The following is a 26,199-nucleotide window of genomic DNA, read 5'->3' on the forward strand; positions in this document are numbered from 1 at the left end:
AATAATAAGATTTCACTTGATTTGGCTTTTAAAGATATTTTTTTAATTCAGATTCTGCTTGCCATCTTCGGTCAAGGGTCTGCTCTCACTTCCTAAATCTAGGCTTAAGTGTCTTCTTTTAAGTCTCGGGAAAATTGGAGGCATATTCCTAAATTTAATTGGGGTGACAGATTATTATTGCACTTTTATTTCTATTATAATAATAATAATTATTACCATTATTATTTAAGTATTTCCATCTGTATTTAAACCATTTGTTTTCTTTTCGTGCAGCATGTTGTACTTTGTGATAAAATGCATGCTCTCAAATTAGAGTTAATTATTATTACTATTATTGTTAATCTAAAGAATGATGAGGGATCCTGGTCTGTCGTACTTGGTTCAGGTGTTTGCATGTCAGGTGCTGTGCTTCACCTTAAACTGGTTTAAATCTAATATTTGGGTCACGTGTAAACATACTCCTTCTGTCTCTGCCATGGCCGCCAGCTATTCTCACCGCACGTCTCCGCTCCTCACTCTCTCCCTCTCCCTCCCTCCGTTACTCCTTCCCTCCATCTCAATACTTCAGTGTTCAGGGTGGCAAGTCTTAGACAAACTCCACCAGTGCTTGTATAATTGCTTATTCAATGCTGACCCCTTCTCAGTTTAAGGGGGAGGGTGGTTGATGAGGAGGAGGAGGGGGAGGAGAATGGAGAAGGAAGGGGTTGGGGGGGGAGTAGCTGGAGCCTCCCCATGGCTGCCAAGGCCCAAGTCAATGTGGAGTCTGTTTTTGGGCCGGCCATGGGTCCCAAGCCAGGGCGCTTTCCTGTGGGCCCACCTCCTCCTCCTCCTCATCTTCACTCTCCTCCTTCATCCTCCACCCTCCTCTGAGCCCGGCTGGGCCTGGCGCTGGCACAGAGGTCCCTTTGTTGTGTACCCGAGAGCCTGGGCTCTCTCTCTCTCTATTTTCCTCCCCTCATTCTCTCTCTCTTTCTCTCCTTCCCTTTCTCTCTCTCTTTTTCCACACACCCACCACCTCCCCCTCACCTTCCTCTCCCTACCGTCTCCTCTAAAGGTCTCCAGGCTTCACAAATATGAGATAATAGGAAAAATAGAGCTGGCCGCTTGTGGTGACTCAGGGCAAAATGTCTGAGTGAAAAGTAGAGAGTGAGTGAGAGAGCGAGAGAGAGAGAGAGAGAGAGAGAAAGAGAGAGATGGTATTGTTCGTGAAGTCGGTCGGAGTGAGCTGGACTGAAGTTGAGTCTCCTCCCATCTCTCTCTCTCCCTCTCTCTTTCTCTCTTTCCTTCTCTCTCCAGCAGCTTCTGAACCAAAAGCTCGCTGTGGATCCAAAAGCCGGATGGGGGCTCGCTCTAACACACACACACACACACACACACACACACGCTCGCACACGCTGTTTTCACTCTCTGTCTCTCTGCCTCTCTCGGCAGGTGGACGGGGTTGTTTTGGCTCGGCTGCAGGGCACCAGCTTGACTCCGTTTGAGCCAATGAGCCAAAATAATAGCCGACAATTCCAGAGTTATTGTCAGCGTTTTCCCCCCTCTGCTTTTCCCAGAATCCCTCTCAGCCGTGCGGGATCAGAAATCGGAACATCGCCCTCAGATTAATTAATTATGGCGCTTTCGCATGAAAGTCACCAGCGGGATTCGCAGTCATATACCGTGTGGTCAAAACATCAACGGACAGATTTTCATCTTAAACCCCTCCAACCCGTCCAGGCCCAAAGTTCCCAAAGATGCCTGGGTTGTCATATTTATATCTAAGTCTGTCACTTTAAAATTACTTGAGGAGAAAGACAAGATGTGCACTGTGGAACTGAACACTTCCACTTTCTTTCTCTCCGTCTTCTTTTAATTTCCCTCACCCCTTTATTCTTGTCAAGTGGGAGGAGGGTAATGTCCCTCGCCCTTGCCTCCCAACACCCCACCCTGCAAATATGCGGCCCACACCCCTGCGTGGGTACCAGACTCAACCCGCTTACCTCACAGAACGCTAACACACACACACACAGACATATAGTACGTGTGTGCGCGCACACACACACACACACACATTCAGTGTCCCATACGTCACAAGAACAGGGAGTAGCCTCTCTGATTTTCATGGAAAGTGTTGTGCTGTCCTCCTTTATTATGTGATTCTTGGCCCTAATTAGCAATAGTAGACGCTCGCCGTGTTTCCATCCAACTGTCAAGCGAATCTTGTGAAAACCCCATGAAAAGTTGCAGAACATAAAATGTGAATCATGTGCATTTCCATCCGCTGAGCTGAAACAAATAAATCCGTGAATGTGAGAGACGTGGAAAGAGTCGTTTAAGAATTGTTTCGTATCAGGGGAGTTGTGATCATTGTGCAGTTCATATTCTAACTTAAAGACAAAGACGACCAGTTTGAGAAGTTAATGCGTGGGATAGGTCACAGTTACAGGATGTCCAAACACACCTTTTGACTCATGCACAAGTTGTGAGGATCTCAATCTGTTTACACACTCACATTTTGGCGACTTGTCTTTCTTATGGGGACAAAAATCAAATCCCCATTATGTAAATCATAAAATTTTAAGGTGAAGAGCTGTTTCAAGGTTAGGTTAAGGTTTAGGTTAAGGATAGGGTTAGGCAAGTAGTAACCATGGTTAAGGTTAGAGTGACAGTGGGGGTTCATTTCACATTGAGATCTCATCGATTTCTCCTCTCTTTTCTTCTCTTCTCTTCTCCTTCTCTTCCTACCACTCCTCTTGCCCATTTCCTCCCATTTTTCCGTCTGCCACACAATGAAAGAGCCTCTTGGCTTTTATTAATAGTTAAAGTGGCCCTGGTCTGTCACTGGGGACAATGGCTGCAGCCCTGTTAATAAATAAAAATAATAACTAGTAGATGGAGAGAGAGAGTGCAATGGAAAGAGAACAGGCGACACTGCCATTTGTTGTTCCCTCTCACTTGTCAAAGCTCTTTGGCTTAAAAGCCTCTGTCATTGTTAAGGGAGAGGGAGCTGGGGGGAGAGATGAGAGCGAGAGACATGGAGGAAGAGAGGGAGCGAGGGAGTGCCCGGGCCTAATAGCACCTGTTGGGGTGATGGTGAGACAGCTGTCACGGGCGGGGGGGAGCACAGGAGCGCACTCATCTTCTACGAGTGTTTCCTTCCCTCCGCCTTGTTTTTGCAACCGCTTCTCTTTCTATCTTAACTCTACTCGTCCTCCTCCTACCTTCATCCCCATCATCCGCTAACCTATTCCCTGAAGGCTTTGACAGGGACGCGGCGCTGAAACTCGGTTTGCTGACTAACTGGGTGAGTGGCGGCGTCAAAACCGCAAGGACAGACCAGTCAGAGCGCAAGGATGGGGGGAAGAGAAATAGAAGGAGTGAGAGATGGAGTGGCTGCAAGTTCACTATTCAGTATTGATCTTTGGCTTAGAGTGTGTGTGTTTGCAATTGTGCGCTCATTGTAATCAACGGAGCGTGATGCTCTTGTCTCAAAGCCAGAGGGAAGGACCTGATTCAGGCCTCTAGGGAGGCTGCAGGCACGCACACACACACACACACACACACTCACACTGAGGTATAGGTAGGACACGCTGCTGTGCTTCATGTGTGCCGGAGCAAGCCTTGTACATCTCGATTCTCTTTGCAACACCTCCTTGTTTGCTTGGGATCATGTGACATTTCAAATCCCCAAAATCTCCAGGTGGTTTCTCCTCCTCATTTCTCCAAATTCACTCCATCACAGATGGGAAAAAGAGGGAGAAATAGAGTTTGGGGGAAATCACTGTGTTTGCATGACGGGTAAAAGTACCTTGATTTGTTGTGTTTCACTTAGAGGAGAAAGAGCACTAAGATCTTCAACTCAATACACCTGACATGTCCCTCTCTGTGGAGAGCATTAGTGTTTGTGTCAAAACAGGCACAAGTGTGTGTGTGTGTGCAAGAGAACTGTCTAATACCAGCGAGATTAAGACTTTTTTCTTAAATCAGTCTTGTCGTTCTGGGGGGAAAAAATGTATCCAGGAACAAACAAACTTTTCAGCTGCTTTCAACATTTGCCAGAGTGTATACAGTGTGTGTGTGTGTGTGTGTGCAGCTACATATATGAGTGCATTCAACTGCAGGTATTTATGCATTCACGTGTGTGTGTGTGTGTTTGCGTTGGTTAATCACCCCTCTCAAAGTGTAAAACCTCTTTCCTTAGCAAGGACTCGTATCCCTAGTGCAGATGGCTCCCAGTAAATAGAATACTCTCTCTCTCTCTCTCGTTCTCGCTCACTCTCTCTCTCTCACACACACACCTTTTAGTCATCCTCATCACCTCCCTTTGTTCATGTCAAAGATAGACAACATGGTAAACAGGTTAATGGCGGTATTCATGTGTACATGCATGTTTGCGTGTGTTTAGATACTTTGATAGAGTATGTGCACACATCAAGCATTGAATCTCCATGTGTGTGCCCTCAAGTGTGGCATTTCCCTTTACCCCCACTGTGTGTGTGTGTGTGTGTGTGTGTGTGTGCGTGCGAACATCCATGTGTGAGCGTGGCCATAGTTAGGATTGTAATTAGTGATTCTGCGGGTGTGTGTGTGTGTTAGGGTCTGTGGAGTGTGTATTGAAAACAAAGCACTAGCTGATAATGTGTCCATTGTGGTGGGTGCATTAAGGCCCTCTTTGTCTCAGGACCCACAGGGCTAATGATTCTCTAGCAGCAGGTGAGAGGGGAGAAAAAGCCTCTCGCTCTTTCTCTACTCCTTTCTCCTCCACTTGTCTCTCTCTTTATCTTGCTTCGTCTCTCTCTCTCTCTCTCTCTCTCTCTTTTTTCTCACTTGCTTTTGCTCTTCAGATTTCCTCTCTTTTTTTCGATTATCAGCTCCTCTCTTTCCACCTCTCTCTCTCCTGCTGATGCGACCATTAGGCTGAGCTGCCGCTGCCTTTATTACAGCAAATGGACTTTAAATGAGCTTTATTGTCATGTTGGCCAGCCAACTGAATCCCTCTCTCTCTCTCTCTTTCTTTCTCTCTCTCTCTCTCTCTCTCTTTCTTTTTTTCTCTCTCTCTCTCTCTCTTTTTTTCTCTCTCTCTCTCTCACTCTCTTGCTCTCTTGCTCTCCCTCTCTCTCTCCTCTGCCTCCCCCCTCCTCACCTAAACAGAGGCCCCCAGCATTGAGAGGCTGTTGTCGAAGGACTGGAAGGATAAACTTTTGGCCATGGGCTCAGGGCACATTGGAGAAATTAAAGGTACGGTACAAACTAAGTACACCACTAAACTAAAGGGAGCTGCACTTAACTGTTGATTGAAGACATGTCTGATGTCCATTCATGAAAACTGTCCATAAATCTATTTAGAAATCATCAAGAGACTCATTTCAAATCTATATCCGCGTCATTTTCTTCAGTGTCAAAAGTAATTCAGGTGCTCATTGTCCGTATCCATGGTTACATTGCAAAGAAAGTGCAAGTAGTGAACGCGTCTTGTCGTTTTACGGTGTCGATTTACAATAATGTAAAGAGATAAGTGGGAAAACAGGCAATAGTGGTATGTAATTAAGTACTTTTACTGAATTACTGTAATTACTTAATTACTAAAGTACATTTTTCATGTGCCTGTACTATACTTAAACAGATTTTTTTGGGGGGGGGTCTTTTCACCTTTACTTCACTATATCTGCAAATACTTTAACAAATATGTTTGATTCTACTGCTACATTTTTGTCTATTTATTTGCACTTTTACGAAAGCAAAATACTGGAGTACTTCCTCAACTACTGAAAACACGTATATAACTTAAAAAAAGAATAAACGCCTCGGTAATATGAGCAGTGAGTACAGCATAAGCCTGTAAGTAAAGTGAAAGGAATCTGAGGAAAATCAGGTTAAATAGAAATAAACAGAAATGGACTGAATCCAGTTGAGCTGGAGTCAAATGAACCGAGCTGCCCTGAACTGAACCAGTCTTTGTCTGGTGCGTTTAACCAACAGGTCAGAAAGTCAGAGACGTCTCTGCTTGTTCATCAGCTCTGTGTTAATCTCAGTGTTAATCACCCATTTTATCCACACCAGCCGCTCTTAACGTCTGAGAGCGAGGCAGACAGAACAGAACAGAGCGCAGGAAAGAAGAGGGGAACGAGAGAGCTGCTGCGCTGTGAGCGGGCAAGAGCGAGAATCAGCCAGAGAGGGAAAGAGGGAAAAAGATGTGAGAGAGGCAGAGAAAAAGAGAGGGAGAGAGAGGTGGAAGGGACTGGCTGTTATTCCCTGTAACTCCGGGGCAAAGCTGTCGTTCTACTCTCGTAATTGAGCTTCATTAGGAAGCAAAGCAATATGTAATCAAAGAAGCTCGCGGAGCGGCGTCGCTGTCGAGAGGGGGGCTCCATTGATCAAACCCCCTTTTCCCAGCTCCCCGTCGCGTTGACATTTCTATGTAGGGGCGTCCCGCTTGGCGCGCCACACACCAACAGCTGGGGAGCAATATCAGGAGCATGTATGAGAGTATCAGTGTGTGTGACGATGTGTGTGTGTTTGTGCGCAGTTTAAGTGTGTATGTCCCTTGTCCATGGCTCTGTCTTAAGAGTGCTGACATAATAATGTGTGTCGGTGAGTGTAAACCGTTATTGGCTATTATTGTGGGAAAAGATAGAAATATGTGGAAAGTGGGCGTACACCGGTTTGTTTCAAGTGTGTGCGTGCATGTGTGTGTGTGTCAGTGCATCCCTTAACCCCCCCTCACCCTCAATCCATTTCCATTGAAGAGCTTTGAGTGTGGAGCAGTGATTTTGAGCCACCACCTCCCGCTCCGTTGGCCTCCAGTAAAAGGCCCCATGCAGCTCCCATAGCAAAACTCACTCATTTACACATAAGTCACTTACATGGAGCCTGTTATAATGATACTTACTTAACTCTGTAACATTTATAACACAATTACCCTCTGTAGAACTTGTAGAAAAGCCGACTGCAAACTTGTGCAGCTCATTTTACCATAAGTGAAACTACTTAGAACAGTGTTTTCCTGTTCCCTCTCAGTTCTTCTTACGTTACATTAAATCTGATCCTTGCAAAAATACTTAAATATAACCCAATTCAAGGGGAAACAGCAGTATTCCTAACAGTCGTGGCCAGAAAAGTGTTGGGGGAAAAAACTATAATATTAACAAATAACGCCGATTGTCATGCTCAGTAAAAATATTAAGGCGAGATGCAATAAACAGCGACGGTAAGATACTCAGGCTACAAATCATGTCGCCAGTCCTGTCGCCACACAAGCCATGTACTGGGAAAATCAGGTTACCACAAACCATGTTGTATGTGCTTTAATCAAACTTAAATTGGATCAGGTTAAAAAATCAACTCAATTTGATTATTTGCAGTAATATGGTTATCGTGCTCATGTAAATGTACTTCTCAATATACTTGTTATACTTCCAGACTGTTTTCCTCCGTCGACATTCTTGTACCGATTCTGTCTCCCCCCTCCCCTCCCTCTTCTTCTCTTAACTCCCTTATCTTCCCTACACCATCTTCTCCTCTCCACCTCTCATTGCTGTCTTATCCTTTCCCTCCGCTCTGCTCCTTCTCTCCCTCCTCAGCCTTCTCATCCCCACACCTCCCTCCTTACCATGGGGGAGTTATCAATGCAGCCGGGGTCATTAATTAGCGGCACGAACGCGGTGACAAGTATTACATTGTTACAAATTGGTTAATTACGCCGTAGTGCGAGTTATGTGTGTACTGAGAGGGAAAAACAGAGTGGGGTTGGTGCTGGTCCGGCAGGTTTGTAGGTAAGCACAGGCCGCAGCAATCTGCCTAAGGAGGAATGTGTGCGAACCGATGGAGGAAACCAGTTATCGATCCACCTTCCCGCCTCGCAGCAGCTGAGGAAACAGGCCGACGCGAGGTTGATTTATGGGGCTGAACCAGGGAAAATCTGAATGGGTGAGACAGGAGCGGCTCGCAGCTTCACAAGTTTTCTCAGAGCTTCGTCTCAGTTAGGAAGCGTGTTGTTTTCCTGGATTCTCCCTCGTCTTCTGCAAATAGCCTGGTTTACTGATGAAAGATCCACAGCTGAGAGGGGGATTGAGAACAGCTTGTATGAAAAAAAGAATAGACTGTCTGTCTTCTCTTTCGCACCTTACTACTCAGAATGTCCCTCCACCTCGGCACACACACACACACACACACACACACACACACACACACACACACACACACACACAGTGCTTTTGCACAGAAGTACCTCATTTTACTGTGTTTGCATTTGTGTATGTGCATGGATGTGTGTGTGCACGTGCAAAGGGGGGGCTTAACCCTAAAACGAACGCTCCAGCAAGAAAGACCCCTTTGATCCATCATTTCACCTTTGCAACACCCCCACCCCAACCACCACCACCACCACCCTTCGTCTTCTCCCTCTTGCCCCCTTCCTCCCCCACCCCCATTTTGAACAGGCTAACGTTTTTAACACAAGGCTCTTTCTTGTCTTGGTCAGCTTCGGCTACACACACACACACACACACACACACACACACACACACACACACACACACACACACACTCTTTCTGGCTCTACAAAGGTGGGTCTGTGAGTTAGGACAGCGGCGTGTTTATTTTTCCAGCGGCCAGCGCTCCCGACAGTTGCCTTTATTGTTCATTGTTGGCGGATGGATGGAGTGCGGGGGGGTGTCGGTGGGCAGCTGAGGGGGGGGGTGAGGTGAGGTGGCAGTGGCTACCAACAGGGAGGACAAATGGATGGCTCTCACCTTCCCCGCGCGGTCAAAGGGCAGGTCAGCGGCTGCAGCTCGCCGCCTTCGCTCCCTCCGTCCCCTCGTCCGACTCCCCCCTTTCATCTCCCCTCTCGTGTTTTATCCTTTCTCTCCTTTCCTTCCCCCGTCTCTTTCTCCCTCTTTCTCCCTTCCTCATCTGGTTTGACTGGCCCAGGAATGTGGCCCTGTTAAAGGTAGCAGCTGAAGAACAATGGAGGATTGTGCTACTCCACACATGCGCGTACCCACACACACACGCGCACACACACACACACACACACACACACAACAAAGTCGTGTAGGCAAACATCGGTACATATGACCAGACATGTGCGCACACACTCGTGCTGATTGTGCCTCAGTGTGCCTCTCTCTAACTACATCCTGTTGAATGATTTAGGCCTTGTGTGGAAGCGTGTGTGTGTGTGTTTGTGTGTGTGTGTGTAATGGAGCTGGTATGTCAGGATCTAAGGAGTCAAAGGTCAGGCCATGCTAAATGTGAGCAGGAGGTTGGCTGACTGCAGGGTAAACACAGACCAGACACTCTCCTTCTCTCTTTTGCTCTATTTCCCCCCTCTGTCTCTCACACTCTCTCTCACACACACACACACACACACACACACACACACACACACACACACACACACACACAAATACAGCATGGCAAAAGACGAATCCCTGAATTTGCGCAATATTTACCACCAAATAAAATAAAATTCAGATATTTCCTCAAGTTTTAGCGCAAAAATGTAAATTTTAAACCTGGCTGAAGATTTATTGTGTTTGTTATACAAGAATGAATCTGGCTACGATTTTTTATATTTGTTTTGCCACCAGATTTTGCCTGTTTACAAACGTTTCAGTGCCAGATTTATTCTGTATTTCAATGACGGCAGTAACGGATGTGGTCTCGGTGATCACTGCTGTGCCCAGGGAAAGGAGTCAACATCTGGTTTTACAACTCAGCATGCAGCACATATGCCCACCTTCCGCTGACGTGCCCCCCTCCTGCTGTCAACTAACCCCTAACCAGTCATATATTAAGTTGACCAACAAGCCATGGATAGCTTTACATCGCTTTGTTGTTCCTTCCTCGCTTCCCTCATACCTCTGACCTCCGACCTCACCCCCACAATCCTTTCTGACCTCTGGATAGCCATGGAAATGTCAAACACACGATGAAAACCACGCCGTCACATCTCAGCTTGATTTAAAAAATATATATATAATTTCCAACTTTGTATCTTGTATGTTCATGTAACCGTGCATCTTTTCTGATGTTGTTCTTTGCCGTATTCTGATCCCTTTATTTCCCTTAAATCTATTGGGCTGAAACATAACTAATGGTGATTCCTTTGCAGCATATTCACTTTATTCACATTACTTTTGATATTTGAGGTAGAGAAAAAGCAATTTTACTTCCAAGGAAAATCAAACTGCAGATTGCTGGTGCCTTGCTGAAGGACACGACAGCAGGCACATAATTAACAACATATCTGCAATTTGACTGAAGGGTGAACCACAGATCCCAGTCAGCAGTTGTAGCATTTGGTTTACTGTCTGTCTATTTGTCTGCTACATCTGAACAGCTTTTAAAGTGCATCATAGTTTCTTTCACCAAAACACTGCAGAGATATTCTTTCTAGTTGTACCAATCAGGTTTTAATAGCCCAGTTTCATTGCGTAACCTTAGCCGAGTCTTGCTCTCTTCTTCAAAGTGCTGCCATCTCACCTTTGACCCCTTCCCCCCCCCCCCCTACTCTCTCCTCTTAACCCCATAGGTACCCCAGACAGCCTGGCGGAGAAAGAGCGCCAGCTCATGGGCATGATTGGTCAGCTGAGCAGCCTGAGGGAGCAGCTCCTGGCGGCCCATGAAGAGCAGAAGAAGCTGGCCGCCTCGCAGATGGAGAAGCAGAGGCAACAGATGGAGCTTGCCAAGCAGCAACAGGACCAGGTAGAGGAAGTGTTTCATTTGGAAGTATGATGTGTGCCTAAACTGCAAAAAAAAAAAATCCTACCAAGTCATGTTGTATGGTTTGATTTTGCAAAATGAGAGAAAAATCATATTTCCAACCAGATCAGTACTCCACTGTAAATATATTGAGTCTTTGGGCAACCTGCCATAGTTAAAAATACAAACTCTACAGGTTTTTCCTGATGTGTTTTTTGAAAACACATTTTCCCTGCAGTGATACCACCACATAAAAAAGCCTGTGCATTTATTTTGCCTGGCTGTAAACACTAAACAAAGGCACATTCTGGAATCAAATGCTATATGGACACACATAACTCACATACACATAGACACAGAAACATCACAAATGGTCATCAGACATCTTCACGCAGATTTACAGCAGGTGGACTCACAGGTATGATTGAAAGCAACAAATCACACAGCGTTTTTCTCTGTCCTCTACTGTCTCTCTCAATTACACACACACACACACACACACTCATGCATGTGCAAACACAGGCACATCTCATATAGTGTACATGTAGCCAGAGATGTGCACCTTTGGCAGCTTGAATTCAGGGACATTGCAAAGGAATGAGCAGTGGTTATGTAGTGCTGGAGTGGATGTCGCTGAGACACACACATACACACTCCAAGCTCCCAGGCAAGAGTCTGCCAGGTATTTGCATAGAGAAGGGTTTCCCTCTTTGTTGTGCTTTTTCGCTCCTGGAAAGCTCGGGTTTACAAAGAGAACAACTTACACACAGGAACACAGCTGTAAGGACAAATCACCTGTGACAAACACAATGCCGTTCAGTGCCCTTGGCTGCATCCCGCACCAGTGCACATTCAATGAGTCTTGTCGCATGAGCACCATGAGTAGTGTATATGTGTACTGTACACGTTTAGTGCTTCCATTCCACTAGATTAAGCACTGGAGAGTTGTCTGTGCAGAAGTTAATTATATTTTTTTGGAATGTAGCTGAGGCGTTGATGCAAAACAAGTAAGAATGAATTCAAAAGAAGAGCAAACAAAGAAATTGGTTATAAGTAATGAATGACAGTTTGAGGATGTTGTGACATGTCATTTGGCGGATGCTTTTATCCAAAGCGACTTACAATTAGTGCATTCAACATCTATGAGGGGCCATTTAGGGGTTCAGTATCTTGCCCAAGGACACTTCGGCATGCAGATGGGAAAGACTGAGTATCGAACCGCTGACCTCATGGTTGGTGGACGACCACTATACCCCCTCAGTCACAGCCGCCTGTTGATCAAAAATTTGAATGACCTGAAAATGTTAGATTGACTATTATGTATTTTTTTGTTCATCCAAACTGTCTTAAATGGATTGTATACATTTTATAAACCCCAATGCCACAGAATTGACTCAACCTGAGGAAGTAAATCCTGACATACAGACTCTTTCAGACAAAAAGAAACCTATTTTAGATTTTTTTTTTTTTTCCTTCTCTGTATCAAAATGACAGAGAATGCTGTCAGTAAGTGTGTCGGTGTGACACTGATTGTCCGTTTGGCGATGAGCTGAGTCCAGATGAGATGAGCTTTTCAATATTTCATCGCAGGACATCGGCCCTGTGTCGTGCAAATGGGGCCTCGGAAACCTGCAGATGTGTCGCCTCTCCCCTAGGGCCTTTGCACACACACACACACACATATGTACTATATATACTGTACGCTCTAAAAGTGCGTTGTGTGCTCTGTCCTCAGATTGCCCGGCAACAGCAGCAGCTTCTGCAGCAGCAACACAAAATCAACCTCCTGCAGCAACAAATCCAGGTGAGGCCGGTGTGTGGGTGTGTCATGGGTGGAGGGGGGTTCCATCTTGTGTCTGTGATTGTTACAACTTTTCTTTGCTCAGCCATCAGCATTTGGGACCTGAATCAGCTGTGACTTATTACATCCCCTCCCCCTTTAAACACACACACACACACACACACACACACACACACACACACACACGCACGCAACTATTCACAACCTGTGTAATCACTTAAAAGTGGTCAGTCTGTTTGGAGAAATCAGAAGCTGGGAGCTGGCAAGTACAGTGTGTGCATCTTAAGTCCTTATTATATAAATCAAAGTTTACACATCAGACTGTCAGTGAAGCACACTTCCCTAATGTTTATTCCATTCTGTCTGTGAGTGATTGCTGAGCTTTTTGCAGAGAGCGCAGTAGATTGGCTCGCTTCAGCGACAGCTGCGTTGTACAAATCTAGAGTAGGCAACTCGGCCAGAAGACACTGGTGAGATGAAGAAACAGGTTCCAGAAAAATCCAGGGTTTGTTTTTATTTTTGGGCCATTTAGTGGTGACAGTAGAGGGATGACAGAAAAAGAGGGGAGGGAAGGAGAGGGTCGGCCCTGACCCATAGCCCTCCATGGTGAGCGGTTATTTTATTTGGTTCAATTTAAAAGGTAAAATAGCCTTATTTTGTGGGGTTTACCTGCATTTAAATAACTCACATATACCTGCTTATTTTGGTGTAAAAGTAGTTATATATATACAACATATCCTGCAGAGTTATGAGAAATAACAGTAGATAGAATTAAGCATTTTCTGGCTTTTACTTCTACACACATTTGGTGTAGTAATCAGCTTGTTTTTCTCCCCTCAGGAACAGGAAAGGATTATGTTTCCCTCTGCTCTTTGTCACCTGACATGCACAGGAGTAATTCTCCTCACCAGGCAACACCAGGACACACAAACTGAGTTGACGTCTTATTTGGAGCGACCTTGTTGTTACATAAATCAAATAATGTCGCTTGTACACACACATAGTCTTAAACAGACAAAAATATCGACCAAGTAGATGGAACTAAAAGGTCCCTGTCTTTAGGTCTAGTGAAAATGGGGGTGGGGGTATATTCACTTAAAAATGGAAGTATTGTCCTTTTTTGGGGGGGGGGGGGGGGGGGCTACACTGGAGCCTCTATGTTGGTCCAGGTGGCTTGGACCGAATAGCCCAGGCCTTTGTAAAGGCAGACGACACTGAATTTTGAGCTGAGAAAGCCGCGCTTTGTGTCATAAAGAGACACCCTGTCCAAGAAGGAGCTCACACACACACACAGGCAGACGCACATTCCCTTTCCTCCGGAGAGTTTAGCCATGCACAGTTTGTGTGATAAGAGACCTTGTGATAGCATGTGTGTGGGACGTGTGTCTCTGTGAGTCTGCGGTTCTGCGTAAAGCAGCTGTGTTTATTTGCTTTGTGCGAGCTAAATTCTGAATTGTTTCTCGTTTTTTTTTTTTTTTGTCCCTTTGACAAAAAAAGAGAGCACGTTTGTTTCTGAGGATTCCTCTGTGCATTCTTGAGCGTCCATCCCTTCACCCGTGCGTGTATGTGGCATGTGTGTGTTTGCCGCAGCTGTGTGTGTTAAGCTATAAACACGTCCGCTCATGATTCACTCCCTCACGACCCCGCAGAGACAAAGCTCTCTTTTCCCATGACTTTGCAACCTTTTCCCAAACAAGCATCTCACCATTGAACGGGCCCCAACAATAGTTTCTCACAAGCAGGGGCAGCTGTAGGCAGCCTCGTTAAGAGAGGGACACAATCAACAGGGGCTCGTCGCCGGAGCTCAACACACACACACATATTCACGTACATCGCACACATCAAAGTATGCACAAATATGGACAATAATATGAAATATGGGCCTTGATTCACTCGCACACACACATATCGCAAGCAGTCACAGAGAGCGTTGCACTCTCGCCCGATGATCAAACACACACTCATCATCAAAGACTTGGTTGAGAAATACACTGCTTAATCATTCATGAAGAGATTGTCCGCACAATCCCACAATACAATGGCCTGCCAGGGAGAGGGCACCAGGTTCAGTATGTTGGTGTGTGTGTGTGTGTGTGTGTGTGTGTGTGTGTGTGTGTGTGTGTGTGTGTGTGTGTGTGTGTGTGTGTGTGTGTGTGTGTGTGTGTGTGTGTGTGTGTGTGTGTGTGTGTGTGTTTTTGTCTGTATGATAAGCCCCTTGTGATTGCATTTCTCCCCAACAAGGCTGAGTTCAGCTGTCCCTCCGTGTGTGTGTGTCTGTGTGTGCGTGTGTTTGTGTCTGTGTGCGTCCTTGGCTTTGTTAGACCCAAACCCCGAAAGGCCTGTGAAGAATGCTTTCAACCGTCCACTTGGAAGAGGTGATGAAATGAAATGAATAATCAAGCTCATGAAAAAGAGAAGAGAGTGACACACATCCCCCCATGAAAGGAGGACAAATTATTTATTGTCCTCGCGTCCGGTTTCCTTTTTTTTTTTGCACCCCGAAACCCAAATCAAGCTACCGATATGCATGTTAGCATCAGTTATTTAGGCCGACGGCACCCGCCGAACACGGTGCGGGCCAATGAGCGAGCGCAAGTTTATTTGCAGAGGCCAGTTCAGAAGCAACACCAGCTAATGACATACACTATTAACAGCACACACACTGGGATGCAGCGTTCATTAGGGTTCTCAAGTCACTAATTGATTCTACCTGGAATTATCCACAAATTAGCAACGATTATGATTCATTTATTTTCACACACATACACACACACTCTTGCATGTAGTTGCACACAAATTGTTCAAGGATTCTTTTATTCTGCATCAGCTAATCCTGGCTTAACCCTTGATCTGCTCTTTAGTCCACGTCCTGAATTTAAACTCAGTTTAACTTTAACCTCTATAGTGACTAATCCTAACCCTCAATCCAAGGCCTGATCCTAAATTATCCTTAACCTTAACCCAACTGACCTAATCTAAATTTCAGTCTTAAACTTAAACCCCAAGCCTGACCTTAAAACCTATCCCCCTGGGAAAGTAAATAACAAGAAAATCGACCCTTACTTTGTTGTTACCTTATTTTGTTCAGTCAGAGGGTAAAACTAGGAAAATAAGAACATGCATGTACAAAAAGACACGCAGACACACTCAAACACACACACACTCACTCCCACCCCCCGCTAAGGGGCTTCTTGTTAGGCTTGAAGGGGTGAGCACATTTCCTCAAACTTCCCTTTGCTTTCCCTCTCGTCTCCTCTCATTCTAATTAAGTGACTTGTCTTCGAGGCTCCCCTCGGTGTTGCCGGGGACGACTGTTGCTGGCGCGCGGGGAACCGCGACGGGGATGAAAGGAGCTCACCTGCCGAGCGGCTCGGAGCTTACCTTGAGAGCACACATTTTCATAGAATAGACACACACACACACAATGTATATTGAAACAGAGGGATGAGGGGACAAAAGTGTGTCCTGCCTAATGAATCAAAACTTACTCAACCAAAACACACACACACACTCGCGAACATACTGTTAACGTGTCTTACTCTGTGGTGGTACCCCCGTGTGCTGTCTTTAATCCCATCGAGCTCCACCGTTGCTGTAAGTGGGAGTCGGCACAGCAGACAGAGAAGAAGAGAAAGTGAGGAAGAATGAGAAAATGAGTGAAGCCACCTGACGCTTTGACTGGTTGAAGAGAGGCCAGACATGCTGGCGATAGCGGCTAACAAGCTCCCTATTAAGGCTAATCTACATTGGTAACTCAATCACAAAGACACACACACCTCTCAGTGTGTGATACCTGATGCAGTCACAAGCACAGCCTGTGTCCGTGCCGAGTATTTTTCATTCTGTGGCAAAGGAAAAGGAAAAGAAAAGCAGAGACTATATAAAATAGCCTGCCTTTCATTCACTTTCACACACACACATATACAGTACACTGCATACACACAACACAACACCAGCACCTCTGTACTCTGTGCATAGGAGCGGCTAACCCAATTGCCTGTGTAATTGTTTAATCACTCCCATTACACCGCAACCAGTGTAATTTGTGTTTTACTTACACAAATGTGTCAATGTGCACACACACACACACACACACACACACACACACACGTAAGCTGGACCACGACCAACCAGCCATTCCCACTGAGACCTACCCTCGCTCACATGATTTCTCTCTAATGTACGCACACACAGACGTACCTGTGTGAGTGTGAGTGTGTGTGTGTGTGTGTCCTAGCCACTGCGGTGCCATTGTGACACGAACCGTTGCCCTTACACTCACAGCAGGCTGGCCTCTAATAGCCCCCCTCCACAGCAACTTAATGGACAAATATTAAAAGCCGGCTCCTTCTCTCTTTCTCTCTCACTCCCTCTCTCTCTCCAAATTAATTATTGGTTCTATCGCTCACACGTCCCCTCTTCAGCGATAGGTCATCCAGGTCTTGCATTAATTGCCGGAGCATATGGTCGCCAACAGATTTTAGCTGTGGGACTCGCACTTAAGCGGGGGCTATTTTGCGCGCTCAGATGCGAGCCATATTGTGCGGCGCTGGCAGCTATTGTTCGGCGCATTAACTTCATAGAGCTAATTACTCCCCAATAATAACTTTACCTTGGAGTTTTTAGCGCGCCGCGTGCCAACCAACCTGTTTCGCACCCCATATGTTAATTAGCGGCCACATCTTCATTATGCCGCAGCGGCGCTTTAAGTTCAAGCTGTGCCGCCTGGCGCGTGGTGAACGCAGCCTCGACTCGCTGCCAATTATCCAACTCTTGCTCCCCTCACCGTCTCTCCTTCTCTGACTCGCTCTTTCGTTCGTTCTGGTGTCCCTCTCGACTGTTTGTTTCCTGAGAAGTTCTCTCTCGCCTGGGTGAGATGTCGACGTGACTCTTTCTCTCCGTCATCTTTGCCCCCGTGAAAGTTCTCAGGAAAAAGTTTTCACACTCTTTCGTTTTAGTATATGATGCTCTCTGCATACTTTTTTTTTTGCGCTCCGTTATCGCTGATTAGAGGATTTTCAGGCGAGTTTTGTTTGTTTCAGGTTTCTCTTCTGGGTGTGGAGGGGGGGTGCGCAGATAAAACGTGGAGCCCCTTCTTCTCCACGTCAGCAGCCCACAGTCGTAGCAGTGTGATGTTTTGCCTGTGTGTGTTGTAGGTTTTCATGTTCGCTTTGGGCCTGATGTGAAAGAGAAGCGGAGGAGTGCAATATTCCCCAAAGTGCCTGCTGTTTGAGATGTGCCTTTTCCTTTATGTGGGATCTGGAGATTGTCTGATAGATGTGGCCTCACTCTTCCTCTTCCTCTCTCTGTTTCTTTCACCCTTAAGTTCTCGTGCAGACTTTTTTTCCTCTTCTTCTGTCAATCCATTTCTTTGTCTCTGATTCTCATTCTCTGATTTGGGAGAGCTCTCTGTCCTTGTCTCGCTTTCAAAGTTTACATTATGATCAGTGATCACGGGGCTAACATACAGATCCCGTAATCCACTTTAAGGTATTGCATTATTGTATATCCAGTATAAGGATAAATATCAGATTAAGTCATTTTGTAGATGGCAAAGGAATGTAAATAAGAAGGAATGCACTGGGGGCCATGGTCAGGGAGATGGGTCCATTCCAGTGGCAAGTAGACAAACCCCCCTCTGTCCCCACCCTCCTCACCCTCTCACCCCTACACACACTCACAGTTCAGACAGTTTTAGAGGAGTCCCTTCTTTCTCGTTGCTAAGCTCAACTTGTTCTGACCCATGTTTTCTGCCTCATATATGTGTGTGTTGCACTTTACAGGTGTGTGTGTGTGTGTGTGTGTGTGTGTGTGTGTGTGTGTGTGTGTGTGTGTGTGTGTGTGTGTGTGTGTGTGTGTGTGTGTGTGTGTGTGTGTGTGTGTGCGCGCGCGCCAGTAAGCATGCTAGGGTAGCGGTGCTGCTCATCAGCTCAGCAGCTGTTACACTCATATCTAACTCAACTATTATAACAACAACATATGGGAGGGATTGAATCCTCCATACACCATCCCTCCGTCTCTGTCGTTATATTCCGTTTTTTTCTTTTATTCTTTTGGGCCTTTTTTCTTGCCATTTTGTTCCTTTTTTTTCTCTTTTGCTAGATCTTCTTATTCCATTGTGGAGACTTATGTGTTTTGTGCCACAGTTCTGTAGGCTGATAAATGTCTTCCCATTGTGTGCCGGCTTTTTGTTACGAGACAGAAAGAAGCAGAGATAGACAGGAGGAGATTTGGATGCTATTAAAGGATCTTTTATGATATTTTCATCTGCAAAGAAAGAACGCTAAGCCATGTGCATACACACACACACTCAGGCGTCATACACTATGTGTGCCACTGTGTCTATGCACAGTATGTACGTATAACAGTTGCCACGGACTCATCCTCCTCTCCTCTCCTCTCCTCTCCTCTCCTCTCCACTTCTTCTCTTCTCTTCTCTCCTCTCCTCTCCTCTCCTCTCCTCTCCTCTCCTCTCCTCTCCCTCCCTCCTCCTTCTCCTCCCTACGGTACATTACAGTATTTCTAGCCAGCTCCACTCCAGCATATGTCCAATTAGGCCTGAAAGGCAAAGTGGAAATGTTCTGTCTGTGATTCGTCCCCGCGGGGGTCCTGTCCGAGCGTTGCGCTGGAACGCCTCTCCCTTCTGATCGCGCGGCGCAGGCGGCTCGGCGGTTTATGGTTAACCAAAATGGTGGGGTAATTATTGTTTTTGGTGTAAGGGGGGAAACAGGAGCCGCTTGAAGAGAGCGCTATTCCCCCTGCGCTGTGATAGTTTGATTACAGTGCTGCTGGCTGCCGCGTGCCGACACACAGGAGCAGGGGGAGGGGGAGGAGGAGACACATACACACAGAAACAAATAGACATACACACATAGGTATTTACAGTACACAAGCATTCATACGCCCAGGGAAACTTGAGTATTACACACACAGACAGGGGAAGCTGGAAGCGCCGCATGCTCACTCTGAGCGACAGCAGCTCTCTCTCTCTCTATTTACCTGTCTCAAGCACTAACCACTTCAAGTGCCTACATCACTGAGACATTACCTGATTGTGTCGTGGCACAGCCGCATTCCTTATGATTGTGGAGCCATTTTCCAGCCATTTCCATCAATCCAGATCAATTTTCCACATCAAACAGCTTTTACCTGCTTATTGTCCCATTCAGCCATTACCTCTCTGGCCTCCTGGCAAAATAAGAGGAAGAAGGGGGAGAGACGAGATGAGTTGTAAAGAGGGAACAAAGTGCCGCGCAACCGGGAGTACAGGTCAAAGACCTAACGACCCCCATCAGGGGTTTGATTTCAAGGGACACGCTGCCATTTTAACGCATGCAGTTAGTTTAATCGTCATGAGGAGGGTTAGTTGGCCTGTGAAATCACTTTTCTGCTCACATGAGAAATTTATAACGGAAGCTTTTAGTGCAAAGTTTGGGTGTGAAGTTCATCAAGAAGGAAAGATGCTATGAATGGCATTGTGGGAAATGAACAGGGCTAAAGGTCAGGGGTTTTTATTCGTTTCACACAAGCACCCCCAACTTTATGGAAGTCCACTGCTATTTCCCTTTATGTCCATTTGGATTATTTGCTTTAGAAAGACATCATTTCTTTAATTTAAGTATTTATGTTTTGATCTGTTTCAAAACAGTTGATTTTTGTCCACTTCGACTTGTGAATATCAGATTTGGTTTCTACTACGGCACAGGAGGGGGAAAAAAAGGTTTTAATATCAGGACATAAACTGAAAACATGGCTGCAAACAATCACTGAACAAATGACAAAGCTTGTCCCTCAAGCCAGCACAGGTGGACTCCTAATACTTTTAAAGTCTGTTTTCAAACACCTGTTTTATGGCGTTTTTTAATCTTAATGTCTCGCAGAACTGAAAACATAAAAGTCTGAAAAACAACCTGAATATTGCATGAAAAAGTTTTATGCAGGAGAAGCGCAGTAGTGATTTGTTTAATAAGTTATTCGATTTTATCACAGTGCAGTGTAGGCACAGCGTTGCATGTCCAAACATTAAAAAGTAAATGGTGCCAATTGGTAACACCACATTATATCTTAATAAATTTAAAGAAAGATACACGGCCTGATCGACCTATAGAGCTGAAGAGTCACCGAGGCTCAATTGATTATGTGATGTTTCCCACGAGTTTATAGAAAAACATTTGTATTCTTGTTCTGACTTTTTTTGGAGAACGGGAAAAAAATATGCACAGAATTTGGCTTGAACACCTTCCTCCTCTCTATGTCCGTTGTCTCTTCATCATACCAGCATTACTTTTCAGCTTTACAGTACAGCCGAGATAAGATCCATTCTCTTCTCCCTCCTCCTCCTCTCACCTTTTTCCACTCTCCCTCTCCTCCTCACTTCCTCATCCCTTCATGTCTTTTTCCCTTTTCAAACTGTCAGTCGGTCCATCACACGCAAGTCTTTGTGTGTTGTTTTTGGCAGAACGCTGTTTAGTGCAACCATCTGTCTCCTACTTTTCTCTCTTTCTGTCTCCCTCTCTCTCTCTCCGTCTCTCCCTCTCTCTCTCTCTCTCCCCCTCTCCTGTCATCCCTGCCAAAGCCACCCATCGGAGGAGCTTTTTTCTGCGTCTCCTTTTTAAAATCCTGGAAACCTTGTGAAGTCGTATGGCTCTCTGCCGACGCGCGCAGAGAGGATTGCGTCTGTGTGTGTGCGTATGTGTGTGTGTGTGTGTGTGTGTGTGTGTGTGTTTGGGTTGTTGGGGGAGAAGGAAGGGGGTTGGAGGGGGTGGTTTGATGTGGGGAGATGGGAGAGAACAGCATCATCCAAATAAAGGAAGAGGCCAGCTGTTGTGAGAGGAGAGTGAACTGTCCTCGTGATTCGCTTTTTGTCTTTGAATCAAAGAGGTGGTGTGTGTGTGTGTGTGTGTGTGTGTGTGTGTGTGTGTGTGTGTGTGTGTGTGTGTGTGTGTGTGTGTGTGTGTGTGTGTGTGTGTGTGTGTGTGTGTGTGTGTGTGTGTGTGTGTGTGTGTGTGTGAGAGAGAGAGAGTTACTTATGTCATACGTGTGTATTCAGCGAATTTCTATGGTTGGTTATTCAAAGAGATTTCAAATGTGCTCATGTTTTCTACCTACCTTTCCCTTCTCTTCTTCTTCTCCTCCTCCATCCACCCATCCTTCCTCACTGCCTTTCACGCCCACCCCTGCCCTCCATCCCCGCCTCTTCCACCTTCACCAGCAGGTCCAGGGCCAGCTCCCTCCGCTGATGATTCCCGTCTTTCCCCCGGACCAGAGGACCCTGGCGGCTGCCGCAGCCCAGCAGGGTTTCCTCATGCCCCCTGGCTTCAACTACAAGCCTGGCTGCAGTGAGTAACAACCACGCACAATCAAACGCCACACACACACACACACACACACACGTGCGCTTGGAAATTTGTTAGAATGTGCAACTTGTGGAGTCAAAGAGGTTTTTGTGTACGGTTTTTCAAATGTTTTTCACCAGGCAAGGTAGAGTGTGACCGTTTTCCCACACAAGGACTCGGGCTGTTTCCCAAAAGACAAGCTCGCCCCTACAACAACAGCTCTCTCTCTCTTAATAGAAAAACCAGTCCAAATACACCCCTTCCTGTTTACACTCTCCACCTCTTTCTCTTTATCTCCTTCTCTCTCTCGCTCAGTCTTTTTGGCTCCTTACTTTTGTCTTGTCTATTTTTTGATGTATAAAACAAGAAAATGCAGGACATGTTTATTTATTTTTTTGGCTATCAAGCTCCGGCTGTGTGGCAATGTGTTGTTTACCATGAGAGACAGAAAGAAGAAGTAAGAGAGAGAGAGAGAGAGAGAGAGAGAGAGAGAGAGAGAGAGAGAGAGAGAGAGAGAGAGAAGGGTGGGTGCTTGCCAGGGGACGCTGGGAATAAATGCACAGTGGGGGGGTGGGGGTGGTAATGTGACCTGCCCCAGGTTCTCCTCACATTAACAAGGGACGCAGCCAGAACATGTTTCCAACACAGCCCACACACACACAAACTTCCAGGCAGCCAGAGATGGTTTTGCGATTTTCCGAACACAAAAGGGATACAATGGAAGAAAAAAAAAACTCAAACGCAGATCCGCGAGCGTGCACTGAAACGCAAGCTCGTGCACATTCGCGTCCTCGCTGCTAACCCCCCCACCCCCTCCACTCCCTTCGAGTTTCACAGCTTCCCAAACAAGTCCACTCCATTTTAATTAGTGCCATCTTCACCCATGCCCACTACCCACGTAAATACCCTGTCAAGTGGTGGGCTTGTCTTTTCACTGCCTCGGCCAACTCCAACCGGACTGGCACGCGGCGCCAGGCTGAGCCGCCCCTGAGAAAACTCTCTGGCAACTTTCAAAGTCGAAGCGAGGCAATGTAGTTTTTTGGTGCCGCGGCTCTAAATAGGACATGTGTAGCATTGTGCTCCGACATATTCTCACGGCGCTTCATAGCTTTGAAGATGAGAATAGATTTTATCTGCACAGTATGGACTTCTGTGAGCTGAGTGGCTGCCTGGTTGAAACACTTGTTGAACAGTAACACTTGTTCTGTTCGAGCTTCTAACACAACATGTTACAGCTAAAGATAACACCTCAATGTTGTTGCCAGGACTTTCTATAATTTACATTTTGTACATTGAAATCTAAACTAGTGCAAAACAGACCTGCATTTTGATTTATGACTTTATGAAGTTACTTATTTGTTAAATAAACAAAAAAAGTAAATATGAAATTACTCAGTTACTGAAGACAAAGTTTTAGTGATGCTTATGCATAATGTGTTATTCCACATATGGCCTTTGCAGTGCAGAGGTTTGTTGTTGAGATGATAAAATGCTGGAATGGACCTTTAAATGCATTCAGTCAGGAAGCTGAGGGACTCTCAAGATTAGTCCCTGCTATAGCTTAAACCTCAGAAACACTGTAGGTTTAGTAAAGAATTCACTGAGCTTTATGTTTTAAATCAGTGCAATGCCCCTCTAAGTTATTTTAAAAATCTAAATTTGTGCATAAATTCACATTAAAGTAACACTGGTGAAATGTTTGCGTCTCTTTCTTGCCTCCATCAATCTCCCCTTTTCGTGGGTTTGTCAGTGAGAAATTTCGTTCCCGGCCGCCGAGGTCTCCCTGTCCCCAAGCCAAGAGCAACATGTTTGCTTTCCTCCGTCCTTCTCCCTTTTGTTACAGCAACCCCCAGGAGGAGCATAAATATCATGTTTGTCCAATGGAGTTGCAAAGAGAAGGGACCCCATCTCCTAGAATACACAGTCCTGAAATAATTCTCAAATTCCTCCTGCCCACCCCCTCCCCTGCTGTAGAAAAGAATGTCTCAGCTTCACTTTCTTTTTTTTTAAATAGTTATATGGGAAAGTATGTCGAAAAGAGAGTCTGGCTCATGTAAAGCGCACATGCACACGCTTACATGGGCGCACACATGCACAATAGAGGGTCCTGCCAGGGCCAAGAGGCTGAGCACAGCACTGAAAGTCCAGGTCAGAAATGTGAGGTCAGGTCCTGTGAACATTCCCAAGTTTTCTCCATGAAGAGAGAAGTTTCCTCAGCATGACGCCGGTAGAAAAAGCTGAACTCCTCCTGTACTGTAATGTGATTGGTGGATATGTATGTATGCAAGTCAGAGCTGTCAGCAGACACATTTGAAATGTTATCAATATGACCATAATTAAGTTCAGTATTCTCTACTCGCCTCCTCCTCTATTACTCCTCTCCTCTCCTTCTCATTTCCTCTCCTCTTTTTTCACCTCTTCTCTCCCCCAATCCTCCTCTTCTCTCTTTTCTCCCCTCCTCCTTTTTCTCCTCTTGTGACCTCTCCTCCACTCCACTCCTCTCCTCTTTTCTCTATTCTCCTCTTGTCTCATCTCATCTCCTCACTTTTCTCCTCTCCTCTCTCCTTTTTCTCCTCTCCTCATCCCTGACCTTTCTCTCCCTCCCCTTTCCTCCCTCTCTCTCTGTGAGTAATTACAACACGGCCTATCTGCACCTGGTCACTAATAATCCGCACCCTTCCCTGCACTTCTGTCATCTCTACCTCTGCCCTGTCTGTCCGGCTATCTCTTGATTTATCATTCCTGACAGAGGGGTGAGGAGGTGCAGAGTAAGTTGTGAAGAGAGAAAGATGACAACAACAGGGACACGAGGAGAGAACAAATGGGAGAGCGGCGGCAAGACAGGACAACCGAAAGTAGCCCTCTCCCCACAAAGCAGAAGAAGAGACAGTTGAGAGTAGAGAGGAAAAAAGGGAGCGGAGAGCAGCGATGGCGGCTCTTAATTACGACGCTGGGGCCAGCTTTATCAGAATCCCCTCACCTCGCTGCTCTTTGTCAGGGGGTATTAAGGAGGAGGACACACAATCAGGCTTTTCATTAAGGCGCTACCGGCAGTGCACACAAAGGATGGCTTTAACAGCTGCGGAGGGGGACTCAGGTGGTGGGGGGGCGAAGGTGGGATGAGAGGGAGGAGAGAAGCGAGATGGGTGAGGGTTAAGAGAGGGGGGATGCACAGAGAAAAAAAAGGAGATATGAAAAGAGAGGAAGAGAGGAGAAATAAAGGACTTTATGAAGGGGGCACTGGTGTGTAAAAATTGCTGCACTAAAATTACAAGAGTGAAAATGCTAAAACGTGATATTCTCTTGTCTTCAGGTGACCCCTACCCTCTTCAGCTCATCCCCACAACGATGGCTGCTGCCGCCGCTGCCGCTGCTGCCACACCTGGCCTGGGACCCCTACAGCTCCAGGTTAGATAACATATGACGCAGCAAAAGACACTTTAAATGTTACAAACTGATCATTTAAATTATGATAGAAAAAACATGCTGTTTTCCTTTTCACTTGGGTGGTCCAATTGGGAATAAATCCCACTCACCCCTGACGGTGCTCACACCACACACTGCTGCAACACAGGACCACAAACACAGCCACAGGGGTGGATACACAGCTGTCACTTTCAGCCAAAGTGTGGACAGGGGAGCGATCTCCGAAAAACATGATCTCCACGATCAGAGCTCAGAAATCACACAGAACTGACAAGTGTAACTACAGCCTTCAGCTACGACCCAAGACAGGAAGTACATGGGGCTGATGCAGTCAGCTGGAGCGGGACAGACATGTTCAGATTGACTGTCAGAGTTCATCTGTGGAGGATGCTGAAGACATTTCCAGGCTCTTTCAAGAGCAAAGGGGCATCGATAGAATTTTTAACCCAGCAGATCAGAATTATGTTTAGATGTTGTCCCAACTCTTCAAAAGCACAAAATAGTAGAAGAGTTGCCTACACAGGAAGCCACACCAAAATATTGGCTGTACTGAGTATGTATATGATGATGTCGAGCCATCATTTTTAAAGGGCCAGTCCATGTGTACGTGTGCTCTTTAAGTTTGATAAAGTGGTCGGCGGCACAAAGTGAAGGAAACAAGAAAGCAGAGAAGAGATGATTCAGACAAAATCATAGACAAGATCATCGAGAGTCAACATCTGTTTTCCCACTTATCAAGATGAGTCTGACTTTGCTCCCCTCTCGGTCTGCATGTTTAGAATAAGTGGCCGATCGCTCTGTATCATCCTGACCTTCCTGACAACCGCTCGTACGCTCGCTCTCTCCCTCTGACCCCCGCACGCCGACAAACGCCCACAGACTAGACCTCACATACAGTACTTCCACTCTGATCCATGTAGGCTTTGGGGGGGTCCCCTTCTCCCGGGGGGT

General features: G+C 46.0%; 1 protein-coding gene across 12 annotated transcripts in view; it reads left to right on the plus strand.

Annotated features, from left to right (window-relative positions):
• sox5 (SRY-box transcription factor 5) overlaps positions 1 to 26,199 on the plus strand; it is a 229,353-nt gene that overhangs the window by 179,258 nt on the left and 23,896 nt on the right. For 9 of the 12 annotated variants that reach the window (XM_034578932.1, XM_034578933.1, XM_034578927.1 and 6 more), the window contains 5 exons: positions 5,134 to 5,220; positions 10,517 to 10,689; positions 12,422 to 12,490; positions 21,699 to 21,825; positions 25,136 to 25,230. In XM_034578932.1, coding sequence (XP_034434823.1) covers positions 5,134 to 5,220; positions 10,517 to 10,689; positions 12,422 to 12,490; positions 21,699 to 21,825; positions 25,136 to 25,230 — 551 coding nt within the window. The remainder of the gene's footprint in view (positions 1 to 5,133; positions 5,221 to 10,516; positions 10,690 to 12,421; positions 12,491 to 21,698; positions 21,826 to 25,135; positions 25,231 to 26,199) is intronic. The other 3 variants (XM_034578934.1, XM_034578929.1, XM_034578925.1) reach the window with 2 other exon arrangements.

Source organism: Hippoglossus hippoglossus, chromosome 23, assembly GCF_009819705.1.
Source record: "Hippoglossus hippoglossus isolate fHipHip1 chromosome 23, fHipHip1.pri, whole genome shotgun sequence".
Lineage (NCBI taxonomy): Eukaryota > Metazoa > Chordata > Actinopteri > Pleuronectiformes > Pleuronectidae > Hippoglossus > Hippoglossus hippoglossus.